Source organism: Ixodes scapularis, unplaced genomic scaffold, assembly GCF_016920785.2.
Source record: "Ixodes scapularis isolate PalLabHiFi unplaced genomic scaffold, ASM1692078v2 PGA_scaffold0__279_contigs__length_252992795, whole genome shotgun sequence".
Taxonomy (NCBI): Eukaryota; Metazoa; Arthropoda; class Arachnida; order Ixodida; family Ixodidae; genus Ixodes; species Ixodes scapularis.
In genome coordinates, this window is record NW_024609835.1 from 37,912,141 (window position 1) to 37,938,520 (window position 26,380).

General features: G+C 42.5%; 1 protein-coding gene across 1 annotated transcript in view; it reads left to right on the plus strand.

The window, feature by feature from the left end:
• LOC8043017 (synaptic vesicle glycoprotein 2C) overlaps positions 1-26,380 on the plus strand; it is a 56,282-nt gene that overhangs the window by 27,136 nt on the left and 2,766 nt on the right. The window contains exons 4-11 of the mRNA XM_029982663.4: positions 2,350-2,501; positions 6,728-6,861; positions 17,406-17,489; positions 19,910-20,008; positions 21,285-21,373; positions 22,194-22,415; positions 23,677-23,960; positions 25,379-25,538. Coding sequence (XP_029838523.1) covers positions 2,350-2,501; positions 6,728-6,861; positions 17,406-17,489; positions 19,910-20,008; positions 21,285-21,373; positions 22,194-22,415; positions 23,677-23,960; positions 25,379-25,538 — 1,224 coding nt within the window. The remainder of the gene's footprint in view (positions 1-2,349; positions 2,502-6,727; positions 6,862-17,405; positions 17,490-19,909; positions 20,009-21,284; positions 21,374-22,193; positions 22,416-23,676; positions 23,961-25,378; positions 25,539-26,380) is intronic.

Consider the following 26,380-nt stretch of genomic DNA (forward strand, 5'->3'; position numbering starts at 1 on the left):
ATTCAAAGTATACCTTTTTGTTTTCATAATTTCCTGGCACAGATGACTTTTTGGCGAAACAAGATGTGAAATCGATATTTTATCATAGTTTTTGGTGCACTCCTGCATGAAATGTTAAACCAAATTTATTTATGACGCCACATGATGTTTTTTGGGGGGAAACTCGATATAAATGTTGTTGGAAGAAAACGGCAAACGCGTATCTGAAAAGATGTATCTTTTCAGTTATTCGCTTCTGGTGGATAACTTAAAATATTCGAGGGTGTTGCGGCATTGAAAGTAAGAACTTAAATTGCTTTTTTGTTTCTTTTTTGTTGTTTTTCGCACTTGAAGCACCGAAAAAGGCCACAGACACGAACTAAAAATGGAATGACTTACGATCACATAGGATGTGCTTTATACACACATAAAAAAAATGACAGACAGAAAATGTCCTCAGGATTGTCAAGAAGCACCGTCTGCGTAATCTAGAATTCCCGTACATCGAGGAGTGTTATGACAGCCCTTTCAGCGCAACACTCTCCTGGTTAACTAATTAACGCTTATCGCTCGGTCCGCCAGCTTAAAGCCGAAATGAACATCAAACAAATTTCAGCATTATAAAGTCTTAACGAGATGGTACCTTATTTGACACTCCGCAGATCCCTTGCCGGCTAAGAAAGCAGAAAAAAAAAAAAAAGAAACAGTGAATTTTGGTTAGTTCGGATTTTTTTCCTTTGCAAGTTTAGGAATTTCGATAACTTCCGTCGTTAAAAAACTGACTTTCAACGTCATTATATTTGTTCCGTATATAAGTTTCTGCCTTTGGAAGTTAGAGTCTGGGTTTGCATTTTTAAAAGCTCCAGCTTTATTGCGGGACATGTTTTCTTTGCCAGAATGCTGCACAGAACAAAACAGCAGAGAACCCCGAAGTCCGAAAGGCGCGCTGGCTGGAAGTTGGAACGTCGAGCAACCGGAGTGTGTTCAGGCCCATGCAGGATGTTCGGATGTAAAAACTGATGAACATAAAAAAATACTGCTTAATTTTATCTAGTTTATAAGAATAAAACTATTCTCTTTTAATGGTGTGTTCGCGTCAATCTGAAAGTGTTCCGCGCTTTAGTATCCGTTTCCCTTCTTCCATAGTCGCATGCTTTTTCAACCGAACCTAGAGAGTATGCTTCATGTTTAGCTGTCAAAGCTCTGACTAAATGGATAGAGATCATCGCCCTAGGAGGATATGTCGTGCAACGTGTCGCGGTTCCCTTAATTTGAAGATAGATTACATTAACCTAATTTTCTGTTGTTGATAATGGGGTCTGTATGATGGGTGTAAAGGGCTTTAGCTAAGAACGTCAAATAACTAACTATGCTCAACCGCAATACCGTTCACTGTCGTAGGATGTCCAGTCACCGATACTATTGGTGTAGTGGAAAGCGCTCATTCAGGGCACTAACTTAAGTGGGAGAATTTGATGGCCGACAATATTTTCTGAAGGTATAATGCAAAAATAAAACGCCGATATCGTGTTTGCCCCAACATTACTCAATTACTGAACTGCTCATAGACGCTGCTTGCACAAGCAGTACCTCCGCCCCCCTCACCCCACGACACGCCTCCTGTCGTTCGACGCGCCACCTTTTTTTCCTTTTTTTTTTTTTTTTTTTGGGGGGGGGGGGGGGGGAAGGGGGGACGGCTGCTATCGTAACTGCAGCGTATTCTATGGAATATGTATGTTTCGAAGCACATTGTCTAGATGGCGCTTCAAACGACCGGCTTCAAACGACCGCGAACGCGCATGTCCGTGAACTCCCGTCTGCTCCCAGCTGTGCGTGGAGTGTCGCCATCTTCCTTCATTCGCCCAATAGAATGCATGGAATCGACATCCAAATTTCACTTTTTTCCTTTTATTTTGCTGACTCTGGCAAGAAAAATATATAGTGTTGTTCCTCGGTGCGTTAAAGAGCTAAGGAATGCAATTTTTCCGAGCTTGATCACAAACTTTTTTTGGTGTGGAAAAGAAGTCGGCCCGTAGCAGACGACGCGTAGCCTCAACACTGCATGCTCTGCGCCGAAAGCGTGTTGCGTCAAAATGGCGGTCGTTTCCTCTTTGCTCCCTCCTTCCTCTCTGGCTCCCTCGGCGCTCTCCCCCGTTTCCTTCACCTTTCTCCTCTCCAGTGCCTTCGTCGCTACACCTACTGGCCAGATTCCCAATACACGGCTCTGCGGTAAGCGGAAAGAAGGGAGTTATGGAACCCCCGTCTCAGCGAGGGTTCCACAACTGTGCAAATCTAGTAACGTTGGTTTGCACTAACAGCAATGCGCAGTGCACGAGACGTGTCTTTTTTTTTTTTTTTTTCCCGGTGCAGTGTGGGCGGCTCGATCCCGATCGTGTTCACCTACTACTCGGAGTTCTTGCTGAAAAAGCACCGCGGCCGCAACCTCTGCTGGCTCCTGCTCTTCTGGGCCATCGGCGGCGTCTTCGTCTCTGTCACGGCGTGGGGGCTTATTCCCAGGACAGGTACGAAGATCCGCCGGAGACGTGTTCCTGGTTTTAACCGTGCATATTTGACCTACTTCCCCGTATCCCGGCAAGACAAAACGTATATCACGTTGCATGTTCCGCGAAAAAAAAAAAAAAAACTGCAAACAAAAGAAATTTACCTAGCGATATTTTTGTGTTGTTTTTCATTTACTTGAAGGTTAGTCCCGGACTCCCGTTAAATATTTTATGAACAATAACTTCAAGGGCGCTTCACAAAAGATAAAAACACGGCACTCAAAGCGAGCAGGTGCGGTCGGTTCAAGACTAGCACTCACGGCGCGCCCCTATACGTGAAGGGTGGCGTTGCAGATACACCAGGGAGCTGACGTCGGCGAAAATGAAACAAAATGGAGTTATAACAGATCGTGTTTCCGTTGAACGATGCAGGTATAAGGATACCGCGCTGCCGCATCGAACCATGCTACGAAGCGAATACTGGGAGTGGTAATGGGCCTTTGGAAACGGTCGTCTAAAATTTTACAAAACGTTTAAGCGGTTAAAGGAAATCCTGTTTATCGTATTTGGACTAATCTGGATAAATCCGGAAAACGTCGCACAGGCTGCCTGACACGTTTCCGTGCAAACGATTTTTCAAACAACCCAAAGTTACTCGATCGCGACTTGTACGCAACAAATTACAAGTAATGAATTACTTGTAATCGATCACATTTTAGTGTAATTTGGTAACGCTTCAATTACTTCCTTTAAAAAGTAACGATCCTTGTAATTGAACTACTTTTTTGCTGCAATCGATTACAAAATTACCCATTACAATTTTTTTTTTTTTGGGGGGGGGGGGTGGGGGAGGGGGGAGGGAGGGGGGGGGGAAGGGGGGGGCGAACGGGACCTCGAGGATTAGTAGGCCCCTTTCCTATGCTTCGTTTTTCTGGGTAAATTTTGTTTTGTACACCGGAGACTACGTCCGGGTATGAAAAAGTAACTTATCCAGCCTCTTGTGAGTAATGTATTTAAATAGCGATATTTTTATTCTATTTGTTTTTTCACGAGAGGGATTGGGCGTGTTGCCGTCACTCACTCTGCTCCAAGCAAACGCGGTCAAGGCTTTATTTTTTTTAGAGCGCAGCTCTTAGGGGCCCGTTCCCGGCTTGAGCGGCGTCGCCGTCGCCGTCGGCGTCGGCGTCGGCGTTGGCGTAACCAAGGTCATCCCAAGGTCACGTGGCCCCCCAAGGTCATCCCAAGGTCACCCCAAGGTCACGTGACCCCCCTGAAGTCACGTGACCCCCCGAGGTCACGTGACACCCCCAGGTCACGTGACCACCCCCCAGGGTCACGTGACCCCCGCCGAGGTCACGTGACCTCGCCGATGACGTCATCGTCACTGATGACGTCACCGGCATCCGCATCGTCATCGTCATCAGTGATGATGACGATGACGATGCGGATGCCGGTGACGTCATCAGTGACGTCACTGGTGACGTCACCAGTTATGATGACGATGACGATGCGGATGCCGGTGAGGTCATCAGTGACGTCACTGATGACATCATCGGCATCGTCACGTGACCCCCCCCCCCAGGTCACTTCACCCCCCCAGTACCCTTCCCTCCTCCTCCTCCTCAAGAGCTGCGCTCTAATTCGGTGTTACAGGGAGTTGTAAACGGCTTTCACTTTTTTTTTCGCATTAACTGAGCACGGGACCCCAAGGATTATGCTACCGTAATTTAAAAAGTTGAATGAAAAGTAACTTGGGAAGTAATCGAATACTTTAGAGTAATTTTTATTACTTTTTTGAGGCCGTAATTATAATTGTAATCGGTTACTTTTTACAGTGAAGTAATTGTAATTGTAATCGGGGTTACTTTTCAGTAACGTGTACAAGTCTGATTCGCTCATCCGAACCACCACTGCTGGTCGGCCGCTAGTTACAAAACATTTTAAAAAAAAATCTATTTTTGAATTAACTTGTATTTTTATTTTTCACAAAAATGTTCATCTTCTTCTTCTTTTTTTTTTTTTTTTTTTGCTTGCTTCGGAAGTATGTTTACGTACCCAGAAATCACAAATTGTTTACCCTGAGGGATAAGTAGTTTCGATTGTGCATAAACGGGGTTCTGAGAAAATTTGCAGTATGTGAAGTTGGTATTGAGCCTCCAAATGGACACCGAAAAGAAAGCCTCCATTGGTTGTCTAGCTGTGGTCTGAGTTTTAATTTGCATGCAGTCAGAAAATGTCTGCCCTTGGTAGCGCTACCCCTCCCAAATAACTAGATAATATTTTCTACCATTTGAATCACTAAGATTAGGATTTCTAAGTTTACATTTTCTGTGTCCAATTGATAAACAGAACAAAAAAAAAGTTGTCTCTTCAAATAAATTATGCTTTTAACAAAAATGCCCCTGTCAGATAAATTGTTAGCGCCTCCCAGCTTCAGAACAAAATTCTGTTGGAAGCGATCTTATTTTTAGAGTCTTAGCGCCTCGACGAAAGCAATCGAGCGAAACCATGCGTGAGAGCTCCTCGCTCTGTTGCTTCCCCGCAATGCAGCTAAATGCGTAGGAGAAGCGCTCTTCTCAGCCGAGGGCGAGGTCATCCGCCTATAAGAAGAAAAAAAAAAAAACGAAAAGTTAGTTTGCTCCAGTTTCAAGCGTGTGCTCGTGTTTATGCGCGTGCACATAGTCTGTACTTCCGTGTTTGCATGTGTCCGAAAACTACCCTTCACCTTTTACGAAGTTGAGAAAAATGCCAAGTTTACTTTGTTAGGAAAGCTTAGCGGCGATTCAAACAAATTACAGCGTTGTTAATTTGTGTTCTGTTTTATTGCTGCGTATATTGTATTGTGTATTGCACTTAAAGTAATGTATAGTATACATTCTTGCGCTTCCGTTTTTTTTTCTAAGGTTAAAAAAATAGTCAGTGCAATTCTTTTTCCGTTCGTTACAACTTTGGAATGATGCTTATAAGGCATGGGAAAAATAAACCCTTTAGCGGAGATTGAAACGTTGTCTGCCCCCTTAATTTCTGCCATTTTCATGTCTTTTATTCTAGTCTCAGGTCTTACCGTCGTAAGAAAACTAGCTATGCATTGATGGCGCAGGTGAGCGGTGTAGATTTACCACTTTCTTAAAGGGGCACTGAAAGGTAAAATATATTTTTTTATTGTTAACCTAAACGATTGAAAACGATGTCTCGACATTGCCCTCAAAATTCTAAATTTGGGAACTCAGTATTTGTGAAGAAAAAGAAAACCATTTCCAAAAGCAGAAGTTGAAGTTCCCGCGCGATTTGGGCCAGGGCAGTGACGTCAAAGATTGAGTCGTTCTACAACTCGAGTTTTCCTCACGTCTCCGAACCGTCCCGCCCGAACCAACCGCTCTTCTCCACGCGATCTGCCTATCGCTGTGAGCAGACAACGCTTCACTTTCGAGTACGAAGTTCTTTTAGGGCCCTCTCAGTGATCTCCAATTCTTTGAAACAGTGTGAAGTCAAAGAGAACGCGCAGTGGACTTTTGTGAGTGACGTGAGGGGCCACGTCGCGCCGGTTTTGCGTGAAAGGCTGCCCCGGCGGAGTTACAGCCGAAACTACGGTACACAGACACCAAACCTAGTTGTTTTGACCGTTTGACAATTTCCATCTCGAAGTCTGAGATATTGTCGGGCACACTCACTGAGCGTCCTCAGTGCTACATGTGCCGAGCGCCGCCATGTTCTCCGAGGGAGGATAGAAATCTGGGAGGTGACATCATTCCGGACTCGAATTTTCGGTATTCCAAAAAAGAAGGGCCGTAGTGCGTTCGCAATTGCGTTAAAAAAAAGACATATTTTACGAATGCCGTTATTAAATATCATAAAACTGTCACGTACAAAGCATCTAAATTTCATAATCAATTAAAACACAAATAAAAAGAAGTGAGGAGGTGAGAAGAGGTACGGAAGGGTGGCAAAGATAAAAAAGGCCAGCGCGCGCGTGTAAAAATATTTTTTTTTCCGTTGTGGCACTGAGGGGGGGGGGGGGGGGGGGGGCGGGGGGGGGGGGCGGGCGAGGGGCGAGAAGAATCCCAAAGTGCAAGAAAAAGAAACAAAAGTTTGAGACGTTGCCTTCTGTCATTCTACTCCTTTTTTTCTTTACTTTGGTTATTTCTCTTTCTTTATTTAATACAAGCTAATTAAAAAAGATTGCAATTATGCAGGGATATTTTTCCTCCTGATAAAGAACGACTGAACATTGCACCGCGTGCACACAGGCACGACCCTGCTGGGCCTCGGACGACTCCATTTCAGCAGCTGGAGGGTGTTCCTGCTCGTGTGCTCGCTCCCTTCGATCGTGTCCGTGGTGGGACTCGCCTTCCTGCCAGAGAGCCCCAGGTTCCTGTTAGAGGTGTGTGCACGCTTCCTCCCCTTTTCCCCATAGCGAAAAAAAAATAACGCAGTTTTGGTTGGCCTTAAAAATCGGCAATAATACTGATATTAGACCAGGGGTCCTCAAAGTTCTCGATTTCAGTGCACTTACTATAGGGAGTGCTAAAATTATGCATCAATACAACACATAGCGACAGGAACGAGCAAGACAATTTGGGAGCTTGAGGCACCTGTGAGAGTACTCTGGAGAATTTCTGGGCTCCTAGTAATCCAGTTTGAGAGCCCATGTGCTAGAAAGTACAACAAATGAAGTATTTCGCAAAATTTCACATCTGTACGGCGCACAAGTGTATCTCTTCATTAAAGAAAGAGAAAAGTCCTTTCTATGAAAAGACTAGGAGAACGACCTTTTGGAGCGTAACCCCAAACTTGCGTATGCACCTTTTTTAAACAAATTTGAGCTTTAGTAGGACGTTGCGTTCTGTTTATTCTAGTAATTAAACGTCAAAATTATGTACGAAAAACTTGGATTGCAAGTGACTTACATAGCCGTATTAAGGAAAAGGTAGGATTTCCCATAATTTTATTAAATGTCGGAACCAAAATCTTCTCATCAAATTAAAAAAAGAACAAGAAATAAACTGAAATCCGATTTTAAAAAGGTCAAATCTGAATATTATCGAAATATTTTTTAAGGGTATACCATGACCCAAGAAAGATATGGGAAACTGTAAACGAAATTACTGATAGGAAAAGACGCGTGCAAGGAACGCAAAGTGTTGCTATCGACGGCAGGAACGTGAGGAACGTGAGTGAACAAAAAATGGCGAATCTATTGATTATGCATTTTGTTGACGTTAGTTCACCGCTAGAACACGCAGATACTTCGCAGTGATGTGTCACAGAGGCAATGACTTCCCACGTCAGTTCATGCAGTTCTGGGTCATTGTTTAGATAATTTTGTTAAAAATATATATGAAATCCATGTTCTTGGGAGCAACATTCAGCCATATATGAACGGGGGTAACATTTGTTTTCGCTAAGATATAAAATAGAGAAGCTCGAGGCGTGGAAATTGAGAAGATTTCCCGATGCTACTTTGCACAGTCGTCATTTCCTCGTAGAAGCTTTCACGTCACCATAACTTTTTAATACATTTTGCAAAAAATATACGACACGTACACAAAAAATAAAAAATATCAATAAAATATATCTATGCAAAAAAAAAAAATCAAACATGGCATAAAAACGTGTTTTAGAGACATATTCACAATTTCTTTTTTTTTTTGCAAAGAAACCATCTTTATAATACTTTACAAAACATATCAAAATGCGCGTCTTTAAATATTGTTTACGAATATGTAAACATTATATGCCCACCAATATTTGTCTTTTTGTTATCAACGCGGAAACGCAGCTGATTTCTCAAAATGTGGCAAGATAGGGCGTGGATATTTAAAAAAAAACCTCGATCTTTAATTTTTTTTTTTAAACTCCCCTTGGCACTTTGCAGTGACTTGGACTAACTTGTGATGGCAAAACATTGAGTTACGTATGTGACCTCCAAACGGGAAAAGCTACGACAAACCTCCACTCGCAGCGATCCGACGTCTTCGTCATAGCGGCTTTGCCGCACAGTACCAAACATATAGAGCGTTACTTCTGGCATGTATTTTATATTTATTAATTTTTTGTTTCAAAAGGGGTGGGTATAACTGATGCGGAACGGTACTTTGAGCTGGAATACCATTAAATAGCTTACAATTCACAAAAACAAAACGGCCCCACTCTGCAAATTCGCTAACTAAGCATACATAAGCTTAAAACTCTAAGTTGCGCAAGTGGCCATGTATCCATTAGGCCTCTAGGCATACAATGACTTCCACAGATGAGATGCCTTAATTTCTCTCACGGGTTTTACAGTGGTTCACCCAGCTTGCTTCACCGCACGAAACTCTCGAACCCGTTCCGCAGACAGGTGGAACGTGCAGACATTTGCTACTTTTTCCACGTAGCACTTCCACAAAGTCTTTAGCGGTGAAAATCGTTGAGTTGAGCGAAGATCTCAAGTTGGTGAGCGTTACGTGGTGTTTAGAAACACCATCTACTTCTTTCATTTTCCATACTCTTCGGCTTTGCCGAACAGTACGGCTTCCGAGACAGTTCGTGCAATTGGAAACGATTCTTGAAATGGCCTCTATGGCTAGGAAAGCGTGAGCTGTGTCATCTGTCGTGTCATTGCTGACAACGGCAAAAGCTTTGCGTGCCTTGCGTGGACCTAACCACACATGTGAAGAGAAGCACTTGAGTTTTTTTGTGTTTTTTTTTTTCAATGAAAACTCTGCACTTCGGTTGGGAAGATTACTGTCCGATTTTCCGCAAAATCGAAGTGGAACATCACTGCCTTGAGTGGTAAGGTGGTTCTTGTGTCATGTATCAGGCTTCATTGAAGATCATGGATGTAAGAATGTCTCATATACTCATACAGTTTCTGCTCCATGACTCCAATTCCTGCAAAAAGGCGGAAGTGTCCATAACCTTGTTGACATGTTCGCCGGCGTCCCATAACGCGAAACAGATATCTTCGTCTTCGTCCAGATGGAGCGACTGCGGCGAGATGCTCTGCATTTTTGGGCACTTTTCGCAACGGCGCAGGAAGCAATCGTTTTCTGGAGCGCTGCAGAGGTAGATGAACTTGAGGTCGTCTTCACGAACTGTCTTCTTTGAGGCATTTGTTATTGCCGTTAAAAGCAACTGAAAATTAATGCAATATTGTCACGGGTGGTGACCAAAAACCAATAAATAAACAGGAAGAAATAAACGTTTAATGTGGCGAACGTGTGCCAAAAATAAAAGCGTACAAAAGATAATAACAAAGCGTCGCGGACGTCGAAGTCGGCGTAACAGCAGAGTCGAACGCTGGGGCGAAACTGACTGCGGTTCGCCACGCGGCGCCCCTTATGTACAGGGTGTCACAAAAGAAAATTTACACGGTATTTTTTTACCGCAAAAATAAACTAGGCAACGCCGAACGCTCATCCTCCGCCCAAAGGTAGAGCTAGAGGTCGCAACGAGATGCCAAAGTTTCAGCCCGATCCGATAACTTAATCAAAAGTTATAAGTCATTATCTGAAAATTGCAATGGGAAAATGGAGCCCATTTTTGCCCGTTTTCGGTTTCTGGTGCCATAGAGCCCCATGTGTTTGAAAACTCCGTCGGCCGCCATTTTCCCATTGAAATTTTCAGAAAATAACTTTTAACTTTTGATTAAGTCATCAGATCGGGCTGAAACTTTGGCATCTGGTTGTGACCTCTAGCTCTACCTTTGGGCGGAGAATGAGCGTTCGGCGATGCCTAGTTTATGTTTCCGGTAAAAAAGACCGTGTAAATTTTCTCTTGTGACACCCTGTACATGCGTGAGCTTCTGGAATAATCGGCGTAGAATGTTTGACGCGTAGAACATTCGGACCTCAAACACGCAACATGATTCTCGAATCTACCAGAAAACTAAATTGCAGGAATAACAAAAGATGTAGCGCTGCCACGGATCGAATCCTGACTTTTCGCGTGGGAGCCAGGTACGATAACCGTTAGGCCACGAGCGCCGCCTATACTTGGCCAGCTGCGCGCGCGGCAATATATGCATGCGCACAGCTCGTGTTTCGGACTCTTTTTTACCCGTTTTGGTCGTAGGGAATACAATTTGGATATGCCTAGTTTTCGATGGGGTCGGTCCTTCCTAAACAGCTGGTAAGCTTCCTTAATAGAACGGGTCATAAACCTTTTTACGACTTTGGTCTTTTTGTCGTTGATCATGGTTTTAAAAAGTCCTTTTTGTTGGGGCTTTGAACAGAGCATGCGAGGTCGTCGCGTGTGTAGTACTCAAATGCCTTTCTCACGTTTTTGGCATTCGCCTTTTTTTCCATGCAGGGATCAGGTGTTGCCCAGGCACCACCTTTACGCTTCAGTTTTCTTGTTTGATCAATCATGTTGGCAGTCACTTCTGGTACCAGACGCAATATTTCTTTCTTCGAGATGCTTGGTGGCAGAAGCGTGTAGAATCGCTTGAGTTACTGGTGGAAACTGCATGCCTTCAGCGCTTCGCTGAATGCGTCAAACCACTCCGTGCAGTGCTCACAACTGTCTTCGCCGGTTTTCGCGCCATAAACGCTTGGCAGCTTTCTTGTAATCAAAGAACTAACTTAAGCTTGTCTTTTCTTTTTTTTTTTTTCAAGTACGCTTTGCGCTTTTTTTTTTTTATGGTTTTACGTGGTTTCAATGGGGTTACCAACGGACTAGCAGCCAGAGCTGGCCAAATTACTCATATTTTGTAATTAAATTACATTACTAATTACTTTGCTGAAAATCGCTGAAATGTAATTAAATTACATTACAAATTACCACAGCCAGAAAGTAATTAATTACGATTACGAATTACTTTTAAAAGTAATGACATTACTTTCGCATTGCTTTTGTATACTTTTAAATATAAAGGATCTATAGATAACTTCCTTTTACAGATAACTTTATTAACATTATTTACACCAGTTCGTGGCACACAGCTATAACTCTGTTGCATGTTTACCGATGGACAGAGGAACGCACGCGACTGATCCGTTTCCCACCCCAACCCGGACAACTATTTTTGGAGATGACTGAGGACCCTACGCGGATTATCTCTGGGTGGGGGAGAACACTTGTCATTGTTCGCAAAATCGCGTCGAGGCCGTTCCACCAGGGGCCTTAGTTCGACCTACTTCCCCTTCTTCGCTTCCCGAGAATGTCGAGCAGAAAAGCTCGAATGGCAGGCACTTACCAGCCCTATTTCTCACAGTGGAAGATAACACAGAGAGGGACGCAGCATGCACCAGAAAAAGTAAGCGGAAACTTTCAAGAGGGGCCAGAAAACGTCGAATGCAAAACCGCAAAACATAGGTAGAAAATCGCGCTGAGCGGGTTTTCACAGTTCAAGAGAGTGGCAGAAAATGTGTAGCTGATAGCGGGCGCGAGAGTCGCACCATGCCGCATTAGCATCAGCAACATAGCGGCGGCCAAAGAGCGTTTTTTGGAAAGGTGTAGAGGAAAAAGGAAAAGTAAAATGAAAAGAAAAGCGCTCTTGTGTATTGGGGACACAAAAAGTGAAAGCCGTTTACAACTCGCTGTAACGCCGAATTAGAGCGCAGCTCCTGAGGAGGAGGAGGGAAGGGTATTGGGGGGGGGGGGGTCAAGTGACCTTGGGTGGGGGTCACGTGACCTAGGGGGGTCACGTGACGATGCCGATGCCGATGACGTCATCAGTGACGTCACTGATGACGTCATCAGTGATGATGACAATGACGATGCGAATGCCGGTGACGTCGTCAGTGATGATGACGATGACGATGCGGATGCCGGTGACGTCATCAGTGACGTCACTGATGACGTCATCAGCGATGATGACGATGACGATGCGGATGCCGGTCACATCATCAGTGATGATGACGATGACGATGACGATGCCGCTGACGTCATCAGTGATGATGACAATGACGATGCGGATGCCGGTGACGTCATCAGTGATGATGACGATGACGATTCGGATGCCGGTGACGTCATCAGTGACGTCACTGATGACGTCATTAGCGATGATGACGATGGCGATGCGGATGCCGGTGACGTCATCAGTGATGATGACGATGCGGATGCCGGTGACGTCATCAGTGACGTCACAGATGACGTCATCAGCGATGATGACGATGGAGATGCGGATGCCGGTGACGTCATCAGTGATGATGACGATGACGATGCGGATGCCGGTGACGTCATCAGTGACGTCATTGATGACGTCATCAGCGATGATGACGATGACGATGCGGATGCCGGTGACATCATCAGTGATGATGACGATGACGATGCGGATGCCGGTGACGTCATCAGTGATGATGATGATGCGGATGCCGCTGACGTCATCAGTGACGTCACTGATGACGTCATCAGCGATGATGACGATGACGATGCGGATGCCGGTGACGTCATCAGTGACGTCACTGATGACGTCATCAGTGATCATGACGCTGACGATGAGGATGCCGGTGACGTCATCGGGGGTCACGTGACTTGGGAAGCCACGTGACTTTGGGTGTCACGTGACCTTGGGGTGACCTTGGGTGTCACGTGACCTTGGGGTCACGCGACCCTTGGGGAGGGGTCACGTGACCTTGGGGTTACCTTGGGGTCACGTGACCTTGGGGGTCAAGTGACCTTGGGATGACCTTGGTTACGCCGACGGCGACGCCAACGGCGACGCCGACGGCGACGGCGACGCCGCTCAAGCCGGGAACGGGCCCCTAAGAGCTGCGCTCTAAAATATGCCTGGTGCGAAAAAGTAATTAGGTAATTTAATTACAATTACCCTCGCTGGAGTAATTCATAACATTACTAAATTACCTGCTACAAAAAGTAATGAATTACATTACTAATTACTGGAACAAGTAATTAAATTACTGTAATTTCATTACAGTAATTACATTACTGCCAGCTCTGCTAGCAGCACACAAGTCTTGACTCATTTCAGCCAAAATTTCATCAGAGTCACGGAAAGAAGAGTTTGATGTACTCGCGCTGTGAGGAGAAGTAATCTGATTCTTGAGGTATTTGTAGCAATGCTGGCATAAAAGTTCAGAATCGTTCACTGTCCGTGAAGCCAGTAGCTTTTCCAACCACACGTTGTTGAGTGCGGTTGGAAAAGTCGGATGCATACATGGCCACTTGCGCAACTGAGAGGTTTAAGCTGATGTATGCATAGTTAGCGAATTTGCAGAGTGTGGCCGTTCTGTTTTTGTGAACTGTAAGCTAAATAATGGTATTCAAACTCAAAGTCCCTTTTCGCGTCAGCTATACTCGCCCCTTTTGAAAAAAAAAAAAGAATTAATAAATAGAAAATACATGCCGAAATTAACGCTCAGAATGTTTGGTGTTGTGCGGCAAAGCCGCTATGACGCTATAGATATATAAATATAATATATGTTTTCACTCCCGTTGAAAGGTTCGACAACACTAAGGTGACAATATATTTTTAAAATAAAATTGTAGAGGAGTTTACAAAACAAAAACAAAATTCCTTGGTGTGTGGTTCAATCGGGAGTTAAGTTGGAACACGTACATAAATAAGCTGAGCTCTGAGCTATCCTGAGCCACTGAATGTATTCATAGAATAAGAAATCTCATACCCTTGTGACTAAAAATTATTTATTATTACGCATTATTTTACTCAAAATTGTGTTATTGCATTTTAGTCTGGGGCACGAAATCGGCAACCAATCATAATAGGTTGATCATCTTACAAAAAAATTTTGCGACTATTTGAAAATTATAAAGGTAAGCCTCAATATCTCCCAACTGAACCACTATTCAGCAAATATGGCCGACTTAAGGTAAATCAAATTTATTATTCTAAGAAGTTACAGATATTACAAAAAAAAACAAAAAAAACTCCGCGATTCCGCCAGAAAGCACAACCTATCACAAACTTAGACATAGAATCAGGCGACATCCAAAAATGAGTGCCAATTATGGAAAACAAACGGCCAACTTCCAAGTCGGCAAAATTCTGAATAATACAGAAGATCTAAGAGATTTTAACTGCAACATACTTCAAATAATGAAAAAAAAAAAAAAAGACTAAAGACACTTCTGGTGGACATTGTGTTCTGATATATGTGTATTTTGTACTTATTAAATCATGTCCATATTTTCTTTTTTAATTGTTAAAACATGTTTCCGACTGATTTGATTTTATCATTCTTTGCTGAAAATTTATCGTGTGCTAACTGATTGATCCTGTTTTTTATTTCTGTGTTGTATAGGATTTTGTAGCTTCTTTTCTCTCTATTCTTCGTGTTCAAAAATGTATGTGCCCTACACTACTGTGTTAGAGCTGTAAAGGGGACAGGGACCTCGTCAGGCATCACGCCTTTAGTCTCTCCCACCTCCTGGTCAATCGGGAAAAGAACGAATAAATAAAGAAAGAAAACGTGAAATGCATTTTAACAGAACCCGCCAATCCGTCCATCCGAGCATTTCCCGCTAAATTTAGGGGGGAAATTGACGTCATGTGACCGTGACATACACACAAAGTGGAGAAATTGATATCACGTGACCTACACTTCAACTCAGTTTCTCCGCTAAATTTAGCGGGAAAATTGAAGTCACGTGACCTAAACAACAATTCGGTTCTTCCGATAAATATGGCGGAGGAAATCAAATATACAATAATATAGTTTCCCCGCTAAATTTAGCGGAGAAATTTGTCACGTGACACATCAATTTCGTCTCCCCATCCCCCTCCTCTCTTCCCCTCCCTTTCTTTTTTCCCACCCCTCCCTTCCCTCGTCCTAGGCTGTCCTCCCCAATTACCTTGTTTCGCCCTCTCTCGCCCTCCCTCTCCATCTACCTTCAGAAATTTAGCCAGTGCGCTGCAACCACTAGCCTAGGGTATATAACCAGCTCCACGCAGGGTAGTTTGCGGTTTGGCCGTTTGGCGGTATGGCAGCGCGTAGTGACTCCCGTTCTGAACTGATCTTTACCCACGTTTGATGTCGTTTGTGGCCAATGAAGTGTCATGCCGAATTGGAGTTTAATCGAGCAGCAATTGCAATGCGAGCCACCCCGGGCCGCCCACTTAATCCAGCCTATCCAGCACTTGCTTTAGTGGCGCCCTCTCGAGCCGTCGACACGGAGCGGCAGCCGTGAGCGCTCGCTGAGCTCACTACCCCTCCTCTATGGTTCACGGCCACTAAAGCCGGGACCAAGGACGTCATGGAGGAGGTTATTTTTTGCTTGTTTCTTGTAATTTTAATTTGCATGTAACTTTTAAAATAAAGCGAAATTCGAGAAACGAAAAGTTTCCCCAAGTTACTACGTTCAGTGTGCTCAGGTTCGGTGCAAATTAAAAACCAGTCAAAAAGTCGTTGCAGGGCCCCTTTAACGCAGAAGGCTGGTTTTCTCCAGCGTCTCATAATTTGACAAGCCTTGCACGAAAAGCATGTGTTAAACCAAAATTTAAAAATCTTTTTTTTGTTTTTTGTTTTTTGTTTTGTTTTACAGAACATGGGTTTAAAGTCCTGATGTGCCGAGCCCACGATGCCTGGGTTCGGCAGCGCGAGCTTTCGCTCCGCGTGCTCCGAGCTGGTGAGCGCTAGCCCACTCGACCACAGATCCTCCCACCTAAGCTAAGCAAGCTAGTGAGCAGGCCCTTTGAAGAAAAAAACCAACTCCCGGCTATTTCCTCAGCACGGCGGCGCAACGTGCGTGGCCGCCTGTTAGGTAGCTTAAATTGTATAGAAGATCCATCTCACACCACAGGGAGCGTTTGCAATTCAATGGCGGACGCCTTCTGCGGTGATGAGTTGCTAATAAATATATTCTGCTTTTTTTTTTTTTTTGTTTTGCGTGGCGAGAGAGAAAGCAGGGAGAAAGCCGGAAACGTTTGCAGGACAATCAAAGCTTTCGGCACCTCCTCGAGCTCGTATTGCAAACTCGGTCCATGTATCACGTGATCCCGGACGAGCAGTTGGACACTATCTGTAATACAGGCTCCCTGCCACCTATTTTTCCAGTCTCTCCCAGCCAATAGAACGGTCTGAGGAGAGCCCTACGCGACAAAGGTCTCGGAGGCCATGGCATTTCATTCGTGATTCGCAAACAACCCCCCAGACGACGCTCGTTAGTCGAAAACGGTCCATTAGTAGAGCGCTCCGTTTGTAATGGAGAGGTCCCGGGTTCGATACCCGGACCAGGCGGATTTTTTCGGTCGCGCACCAGTCACCTAGCTGTGTTTGGAGATTTGTGTTTGTCCTTCGTCCCTCTTGTTCCCCTTCTCCATGGATAATTCTCGTCATTCTTGTCCAGCTCATTTGCACCTTTGCCTTTAATTGCATAATAACCATTCTATTCACTGTGCCAAAATCCCAACACTGCACAGATTTTTCTTGTAATTTGAAAAGTCGGATTGACATTGTAAGAGAGTGGGAGAAGAAATAAATGTCTCGCAGAGTATAAGAAGAAATAAATTAACAAAACAAAACTAACTTGGTCTTGGAATAAATATAAACATGTGTTTATATTTTATTGCGTTCTCTTGAACTCCGAAAGAAATTAAATCAATATAAAAGACAGACCAGGAAACTAAAGCAGAAATCGTTGAATGTCGTAATATAAAAGACAGACAAGAAAACTAAAGCAAAAATCGTTGAATGTCGCATGCGACATTCAACGATTTCTGCTTAAGTTTCCTGGTCTGTCTTTTATATGCGACATTGCGCGATTTCTGCTTTAGTTTCCTGGTCTGTATTTTATATTGATCTGCTTTCCTTCGGAAATTGGGATTACTTTAATGCATCTTATCGACGAAACTCCCTAGCTCCCGTTGACGTGTTTGTATTTGTTTTAAATAAAATATTTTGTCATTTGCTCGATGTTCCTAATTTTCTTATATATCATACAAAATACGTCAACAGATCTCTCTGAAGTATGGCTTGATGTTTAAGAGACGCCTGACTCAACCCATGATACTTTTCATTTCAGATGGGCCGAGATGTAGAGGCTATGTACGTCTATCAGCAAATATTCAAAATGAACCACTCGAACAAGTCAGGAGTGGACTACCAGGTATGCTTTCGAAAACTTGCTAATCCTCTTTTACAGCGGAGCTGTTGAGGGCTAGTTTCCCCAGTTCCGTGTCCGGTACCAAACAAATGTCGATACAAAACTACACAAAACTTTGGACAGCCACAGCCATCTATGAGCGACGGCAGCAACCAGACAACCAGTCTGGTTGCCGCCCGCGCTCATAGATGGCGGTAACCTTTCCAGCTATCATAGAAGAATGGATGGTTGGGCGAGCTGGTGGGAATTCTTCGCAGGAATCAGCGCGCAAAACAGACGAAGACGAAGAAGAAATACACGGGACTATCGTACAGCTTCGCTGTTCCTTCTTCGTCAGAGTGAAAAAGCTGCAAGTTTTTATTTTCTTTTTTTTTTGGTTTACGGCACATGCTTTTAGTTTAGAATTCGGGGTACCCCAATGTGTATTGTTTCGCCTCTTCTACGAGCTGTGTATAAGCCACACGTGCCTCAGCTTTCAACAAAGAGTCAGCAGTATATCTGAATAAAACTATCTTGAGCTCTTTTGAAAGCCAGCCTGAAAACGTCTGTCCTAACCGTTTGTTAACTTAAGCGTATGCTTAACACTTTCTCTTCATGGGAGCCCTTCAAAATAAGAAGGAGAGGGAAACAGATCCTCTGCCTTGCATAAAGTAGAAATTGTGCACTGGGCTATTAGCGGAAAGCGCGATCTAAACCAAACCGGATTGCGGGTTGTGAGTCCCAGAGCCCGCAAAGTTCTTGCGAGTTACATGACGTCACCGGTGGCGTTTTGGGACTTCCGCTAACTGCATTCGGAATTGAATACATTTCAACTTTCCGAGACCCTCAACGGCCGTGCGGCTAGCTATCGTCCATCCTAAACAGCAAAATGTCTCCCTGCAACAAGTAGCGCGAGTAGCAAGGATCTTGCAATCTCTGGCACACGCCACCAGCAGCCCGGTGTGGTTTCGACCGCCCTTAACTGAGCCGTGCATGGGTGAGCATATTTTGGCAACAACAGCAGCGCCTGATTTGACCTCGAAAGCAGTAGTAAGGAATGTTAGGCACCTCGCGGAGCGTTACCAAGTTTTCTCTTTCTGAGTTATGTTAACCTTATTTTATAGAGACAGATGTATTTTTCAAAAAGCAAACGACATTTTTTTGTGTTTTTCTATGAATCAAATTTTGTAAAAACCATACTTTCCACAGTATACGTACTACGAGAAACACTTGCATGTACTTGAGGTGCCGATGATTATAGTTTAAGTAACAGTGTTTAAACTTCAGGAGTGCATTTTTGAATTAATTTGAATGGGAGTGGGTGCTTGGTTGCCCCGCTCTCCCGTGAAGTGGCTGGGGTTTCTCGAGACAGGAAGTGTCGAGAACATCCGCAATAACGTGCTCTGTTGCAAGCTGTTCGTATAAGTGGACAATAGTCTGCGGGTTTAAGGACGAAATAACAAACTAATGCGAGTAATAATTAAAGGCGTTGCTACATATTTTTATTATATTCACTAATTTGCACAAGTGCACAAGATCCCCTTATCATCACTGGTTATTTCAGAAAAATTATTCGTTTCCAATAATGAACTCTCAAACAAGACGTTAAAAATGATATATTTTCTGGTAGTATGAAGAGCACCTTTTAGCGTAATCACAAAAGGGTGTGCATATTGATTTTGCCTTTACCCTTCGTAAAGAAGTGGTGCAACGATTTTAAGATGAAAAGAATTTGCATCTCGTCCTTTTTACGTTGTTTATTCTGTCCTGGAGGATAGAGAAAACATCTTCATTTAAAAATGTCGCGATTCCACTGCATAGCCGCAAAGCAAAAGTCGAGCTTTTTCCCCCACCTGCAGCCGCGAGTGGAAGCCGAAGAAACTCCGGCGAAAGGCTTACATGACCTCGCTCGGCTCTAAGCTGCAGCATAACGCCCGCTAATGTCAGCAGAGAGAGGTAGAGGAAGCGTCCTTTACTTCAGAAGTGTCAAAGGACAACTTCCACAAATTTTTGACCAAAATCCGGAAATCGTTGCAACCCTTCCCCTTTAAGAAGCTGACATGCACCCAGATTCAGTAATTCTCAAACACCACAGCACCCTTATAAACACCACCAGGATGAGTCTAACCCCCCCCCCCCCTTTTTCAACATTTTTTTCACATGATGTACACAACCCTATAGTATATACATCCCAAAGCATCCCAGAAATTTGATACGCCCCCCCCCCCTTCCCCTCAAATTGAGAATCCTTGATAAACGCCCCCAATTTTTTTAAATTATGCGCTGAGGTGCACTGATATAGTCACATTTCATTATTTACTATGTGAAAGACTCCAGCGGGTGAAAAGTCTTCCACACCCTTTTACAGCATAAAAACATAAGACACTTTAGTGCATAAAGATCAAGGCAACTGTATGACTCGCAATTCCTTCTAAACTTTTCAGCTGTCTGAGTTGGAGTTACCAGGAAGGAGGGCCTTTCATGGAATTCCACCAGCGGTCAACCGGACCTTGTTGTCAGATTTTTGCTTCTCGCTGGAGAGCGTAAGTATACACTGCTTTACTGATTTGAAACTATCATGTGATAATCAAAAAACATTTGACCATTTCTGCATGTTTAATGGACTATAACTGCATTGTTAAAATGCTGGTACCACTGTAATGATCACTGTCTTTTAGTTTAATCTAAAGCGCTCATCTTCTTCTAAACCACATCCTCTTCATTCTTTCAGAGTTTATTTATAAAACTTAAGTTTATAAAAACTACTTTTAAAGGCTATATTACTAAAAGTGTAGTCAACTATTAAAAGTGGAATAAGTACAAATCTATTTGAGTCAAGTGCTAGACTGGTTCGAATAAAACGCCGGTTGACACACATTGTCCCAGCATGCTTATACAACCATTATGGTTGTATAAGTAGACAAAAACCAGAGGGAAAGAAGTATTATTTTAAACATTACCAGCACGCTTAATTAAAGAAAGTCTGTATATCATTGGCAATAATTATATCTACAGAAGTGAAGCTTAACCTGTGCACGCTATGCACCTGTTTCTAAATTGCACAAAGAAGCATCCTGCGTTGTCTCTGCTTGCCAAAAAAATATTTCGCCGGGAAACTTCTTGGGAAAATGTACCTTAAAACATTTGAGAGCAGCTTGGCTGCTTACGTATACTTCTAGAAGCAGCATTTAATGCTCGCACTTACCCACTTTAATTGGGAAACTTTTGCACCGTTGTTAAGTTACTCCGCACACATTTGTTGTTAGGAAACTGACCATGTTTGAGGTATGGCTTGTTTTAAAATATTTTATTATAATACAGCAAACACAAAATAAATAATACGTTCTATCATATACAGTGTGATAACAGTTGGGTAGCAATATTTTATTTTACAAAGCATCAAGCCATATTTGTTAGACCTAGTACACACTCTTTCTAGAAGTGCCAAAGAAACACTTGACAGCAACTTGGAAATCACTGTCTAACAATCTTTTCGCGTTTGCCAGACATTCGTTGTTTCTGGCTCCTCGGTATTATACTTATTTCACTCTTTTCATACATGTTACCCTTACATAGGTAGTCTTTTAACTATAATGTGCGATCCTGCATTGGACAGACATGTGCATGCATATGTACGCAAACTACATGCCACAATATCACAACCTTGCATTTTTAAGACTAAATTTAGAGGCTAGGAGTTGATTGAAACGTAGTTTTAAATATAACACTTCAACTGTGAAAACAATTCCATTAGCAAGGCAATAACGAAGTTAAACCCATATCAGGGAATACAAAGATTTGTTTATATCTTCTTTCCAGTTCTGGAGTTCATTTTTCCAAATGATGTGCCCACCTTTTGCAAAGGTTACAATGATTATGTTGGTAATTTGGCTTACCACCTCATTCGGGTAAGTGGATTTAGTTTCTTTTATGTCAGAGGCCACTAATTTGACATGGTGAACCATAATAAAGAATATAACCACTATTTCTTCACAAAATTGATTGAAAAAGAACAAACTCGCCCTGGAGTTTTTACGTTGCCCCTCGCGTTAAACTCATATCAACTCATGCCGAACTAAATCGAGACAAACTTGATACACTAAAGTAGGTAAATTTGTAAAATTCACCAAAATGTATTATAATTAATAAACTATAATAAAGTTATGAGAATTTGAACAAAATAGCCAATAAAATTTGCTGAGTCGAAGTAGTTAGGAAAAGGACAGCATAAAGGAGGCTAAAGCACTAATTTAGCGCAATATGTAGTCAGTGTAAGAATTATGCAACTATGCCAGTATCTTCTTTATGCCATGCAATATTTTCTACTTGTCAATATACTCAGCACATCTGCTGGAGTACGTTTCAGTCTAGTTTTCGTAAAATGAAAGTCACCAAAAATGATAGGGTGTTCTAAGATATATGGCCAGAAAATGTTCTTAGCAGAGTAAGGCAAATACCTTTATTTTTACGTGATCCAAAGCCTGGGATAGAGAGGAAGAGAAAACACAAAGATGTGTTGTGGTATGGCTTATTTTTTCATCGTGGCAGATGATTTTCAACAATGTCGTTACTAAACCCGCTCGCTCGCACACTTTTCCTATTTTACATTGGAGTAACTGTTGCAAGAAAAAATTATTGCAATTTGTTTCTTTTGGCATTTGAAGCATATCTACAATACCTTTAAATAATTATTCCCAGACGTCTCAGTCTGTGCGTTCTGTCTTGCAGATTCTATGGAATGAGCATCTGGTTTCCAGAGTATCTGAGAAAGCTGCAGTCTGAATCATACAGCTCAGAAACGGCAGTTGAAGCAAATCACTACATTCGGAACTACATCTTCAATTATTCAATTGAAAACACGAATTTTGAGAGCTGCGTCTTCCACAATGTGAGGTTTACTGGAATTGTCCTCAACCACGTATTATTCACCAATTGCTCCTTTATCAACAGGTAAGCTGGCTGTGTTCACACTTTTGTCAATATGTCAGTCAGTACAAAACAATAAATTCTGCAGAGAATGGAAGCATTTTTAGACAAAAAAAAAATTTCCATTCGTTTATACCATTCCCAGCCCTTTCTAAGACACCGTGTTAGGTCGTGAAAACATTAAATAGTCTAATAAGACGTCATAGAAGTATTTCCGGTACTGAAGTGCAGTATACTTCGTTTCATATGGTGTACAGTGGTGTAAATGCTACTGGTTCTAGCTCATGGCTTCATCTATCATTTCATTTGTACGGGAGCGCACAAAAATAACCGCAAGACCAAGCAGCCTGCTCGCGCCGCAGCAGCTTTCAGAGCGTTGCACATAACTCACATAGTTTTTATATATACCTAATATCCCTTACAAAAAATGTCACAACTTGTCTTTATAGTTCAATTAGTGTAAAAATAAACGACAAACATATGTTTTAACAGCAGACTAAACTGTTTGTTTGGGCTTGCCGCTAGCTGATTGATGAACATTTCGGGGTAAAGCACCGCAACGGGACACGGACGAAGTAAAACGAGACAGTATACATGTACTCTCTGGTCTTTACTTCGTTCATGCCCCGTGGCGCTGTTTTACCCCGAAACGTAACAGTAGACTAGACTCTGGAACGTGCAATATCATTGATTGCACTTTATAATTTAATCTGTAAAATTATAATTTCAGTTTTATAACTCTTTTTTGTTGGTGTCTGTAATCTTCAGAAATTTTGCGCAAATTAAACTTGCAATACTTTTTTTAACTGCAACCTTTAGTTATGTTTAGAACTCGGTTCAGTCTAGATATGATGTAGTGAAGAAATCACCAGACATGCGTAATATATATACATAATTAATGTCACGCTATAATCCGTTCATCCTTAAGCTGAGACTAGAAGCACCGCCTTCAGCGCGAGCTTACTACCCTTGCTAACACAAGTGTGAACGCACAGGCACGCGCAAGCAAAGCACTGCGGAAGCCAGCAAGCTCGCGCTGAAGGCGGAGCTTCAAGTCTTAACTTAAGGGTGAACGGAGCCATGGTCAGATACTTGCTGGTCTAACATTAACAAAAATCTAGAGAATTATAGCACAACAGAGTATTGAAAATAGGCAGTGCAACCCCCACCCTTGACGAAAATGGCACTAAGTAATGATAATTCTGAATGAGGTTTATTTCAAAAGGAAGGCACTCGACGAATGTTCCTAAGCAATCACGAACACTTGTTATCGTTCTTGTTCCAGCTCATTTAGCGACGTTCACTCGAGTCGAAGCTTCTTTCGCCAGTGCGACTTCATGCGCGTCCGCTTCGTGGACACTGACTTCTACGACTACCGGTTCGACGACTGTGCCTTCCACAACAGCACCACATTCCTGAACCGGGACACAGGATGCGCCATTGACTTCGATGTCAACTTCCGTCTCTCGGACGTGTTTGTGGAGAATCTCTTTGCTCAGCTGGCCATCATCCCGGGAAACATAATCTCGTCCTGCGTCATCGACAGGTTCGGAAGAGTCAAGACGCTGGGTGCGTGTTTGTCAGCTTTGCTTCCCCCCTAGTGAAAAAGCCATTTGTATGAGAAATTTCTTGAGTCCAATAAACACATATGAATCATACAAGATATATAAGAAGATATGAGAACCATATAAGAACTATATAAGAGGATATAAGAACCATATGAGAACTATATAAGAACATATAACAACCATTTAAGAAACTTGTAAGAAGTTTCTCGTATGGTTGTTATATGTTCTTATATATCCTATAAAGAAATTAAATAGTTATTACATCGTCCTTATATGTTCATACATATCTTGTATGATTCATATCTGTTTATTGGACTCCGAAATGTCTCAGTGAAATGTGATCGAGGTTCTTTCTAAATAATATGGTACACGTGCCATGCTAGCAGTAATTATAATGCTGTGGATTAGGAAATAACAATGTCTAAGGAGATTTTAGCCCAATTGTATTATTGGAGAAATCAGCTTGGGAAGCGCTTCTGACATGGGGTGTATTTTGAAGGTTTGTGAGCAGCATGCAGTCTTAGAAACCATCAGGTGTGCCCATGTGCACTGCAGAGAAGTACATAAAACAAATGTCATGCGGAACACACATACCCCTTGAAGTTACAGGATCTTTTTTTCAGTGCACAAATAAACTAGTCATTGCCGAACACTCATTCGGCGCCCAAATGTAGCACTAGTGGTCCGAACCGTGTGCCAAAGTTTCAGAACTAAGCGTTATCTTATTCAAAAGTTTCAAGTGCTTATAAACCTTTCTATGGGAAAATGGCGGCCCATTGAGTCCCAGAAACATAGAGCATATAGGCGCCATTTAACGAAGGTGGGCCCCATTCTCCCATTAAAATTTTCAGAAAATCAGTTACAACTTTTAAATAAAATGACGGTTAGGTTTGAAACTTTGACATGCGGTCCGGACTGCTAGCGCGTCATTTGAGCAGAGAATAACCGTTCGGCGATGCGTTGTTTATTTGTGTGGTGAAAAACACTGTAATTTTTAGAGAGGACACTCTGTAATATGATTTAGTGACCCGTTAGGACATTTGCTTATCAAAAGCAGATAAAACAAAGAGGGAGCACTCTGTTGTTTTTTTTTGTTTTTTTTTATATTTTTGGGTTTTTCCAATTAAAGGCCCCAATGACCCAAAAGATTTTATCAGCTTGACACGGGTTGAGCTCAATGCCATATCGGTCCATAAGAAAATTTGAGCTTTTAGTTGTAACTTCTGATGGAGATAACTTTTTCCTTCATATCGTTCACAAATTTAGTCATTTTCACAATTGCGATAAATTACAGTGTCCTAGAATATACAACGGATTTAATTATATATTCGAGGTAGGTTCGGTCACGCGCTCTACACGTATAACTGCAAGGTGTCAAAAATTGTATCTGACCCTCAGCATACATGTTCTACTTTTTAGGGGTCTCTCTTTTCCTGTCGAGTGCAAGTGTGCTGCTGGTGTGGGCATCAGTCACCAGGTCGTCAGTGATAACATTCCAAGCCATCTTCAACTTCGTCTCCATTTCGGCCTGGAATGCTGTAGACGTCATCACCACCGAGTCGTACCCTGCGACGCTAAGGTTAGTTATTGATATATATATATATATATATATATTTTAATTCGACCGATTTTTTTTTGACATGTCACAATTCATCATGTGGCATAGTTCCTCACAGAATACAGGGTCATTGATTTTATTATGTTGTTAAATTACTGGGCCGCATAAGTCAGTTGCTCAAGATCACACCCCAGAAAGCATGTCTCCTTTCTTATAGATGGAGACCATTTGTGTAAAAATAATGAAGTAATGGATACCGGTGTGTTTGTGTGAACTAAATATAATATTAAAAAAAAAAACGCTTGAGAATTTGCTGTTCCCATTGTCTCAAGACTTTGCTTAAACTTCGGCAACTCAATATTCTGGTTTCTAGTCTTGCGAGAAATAGGCTCAACAGGTAAAGTTAGGTCTTAATTTTTTCTCCTTCACCAATCCTTAATAACAACACTCAAAATAGGCCGACTTCTGAATTACTCCTGTGTGATAAATTACTGCCGGTTTCTAATTCAAAATACAAAGTAAGATTTGTCCCCATTTAACGGATGTCTCCGATAAGATGCATGATTAAAGAGCAATTGAACATGAGCCGTGCTGGGAGGGAGTTCCCAGAACCCTTTTCCCAAATTATTTGAATGGTCCACTGCCTTCATGTGTAAGGAGCTCGTTTTTATCTGGATTATGAAACCAGGGGCGGAGAAGGGGCAGGGGGCGCCCCTTCCCATTTCACCCCAAAACGCCCAAAAGCGGTTTTTTTTTTTTTTTTTTTATGGAGAAAACAACCTTAGAGGGCGTTACCGAAAACTATTTTGGTGACGCCACTATACGAATATTTGGAAATCGCAGAGAGTAAGCTCTCCTTGCAC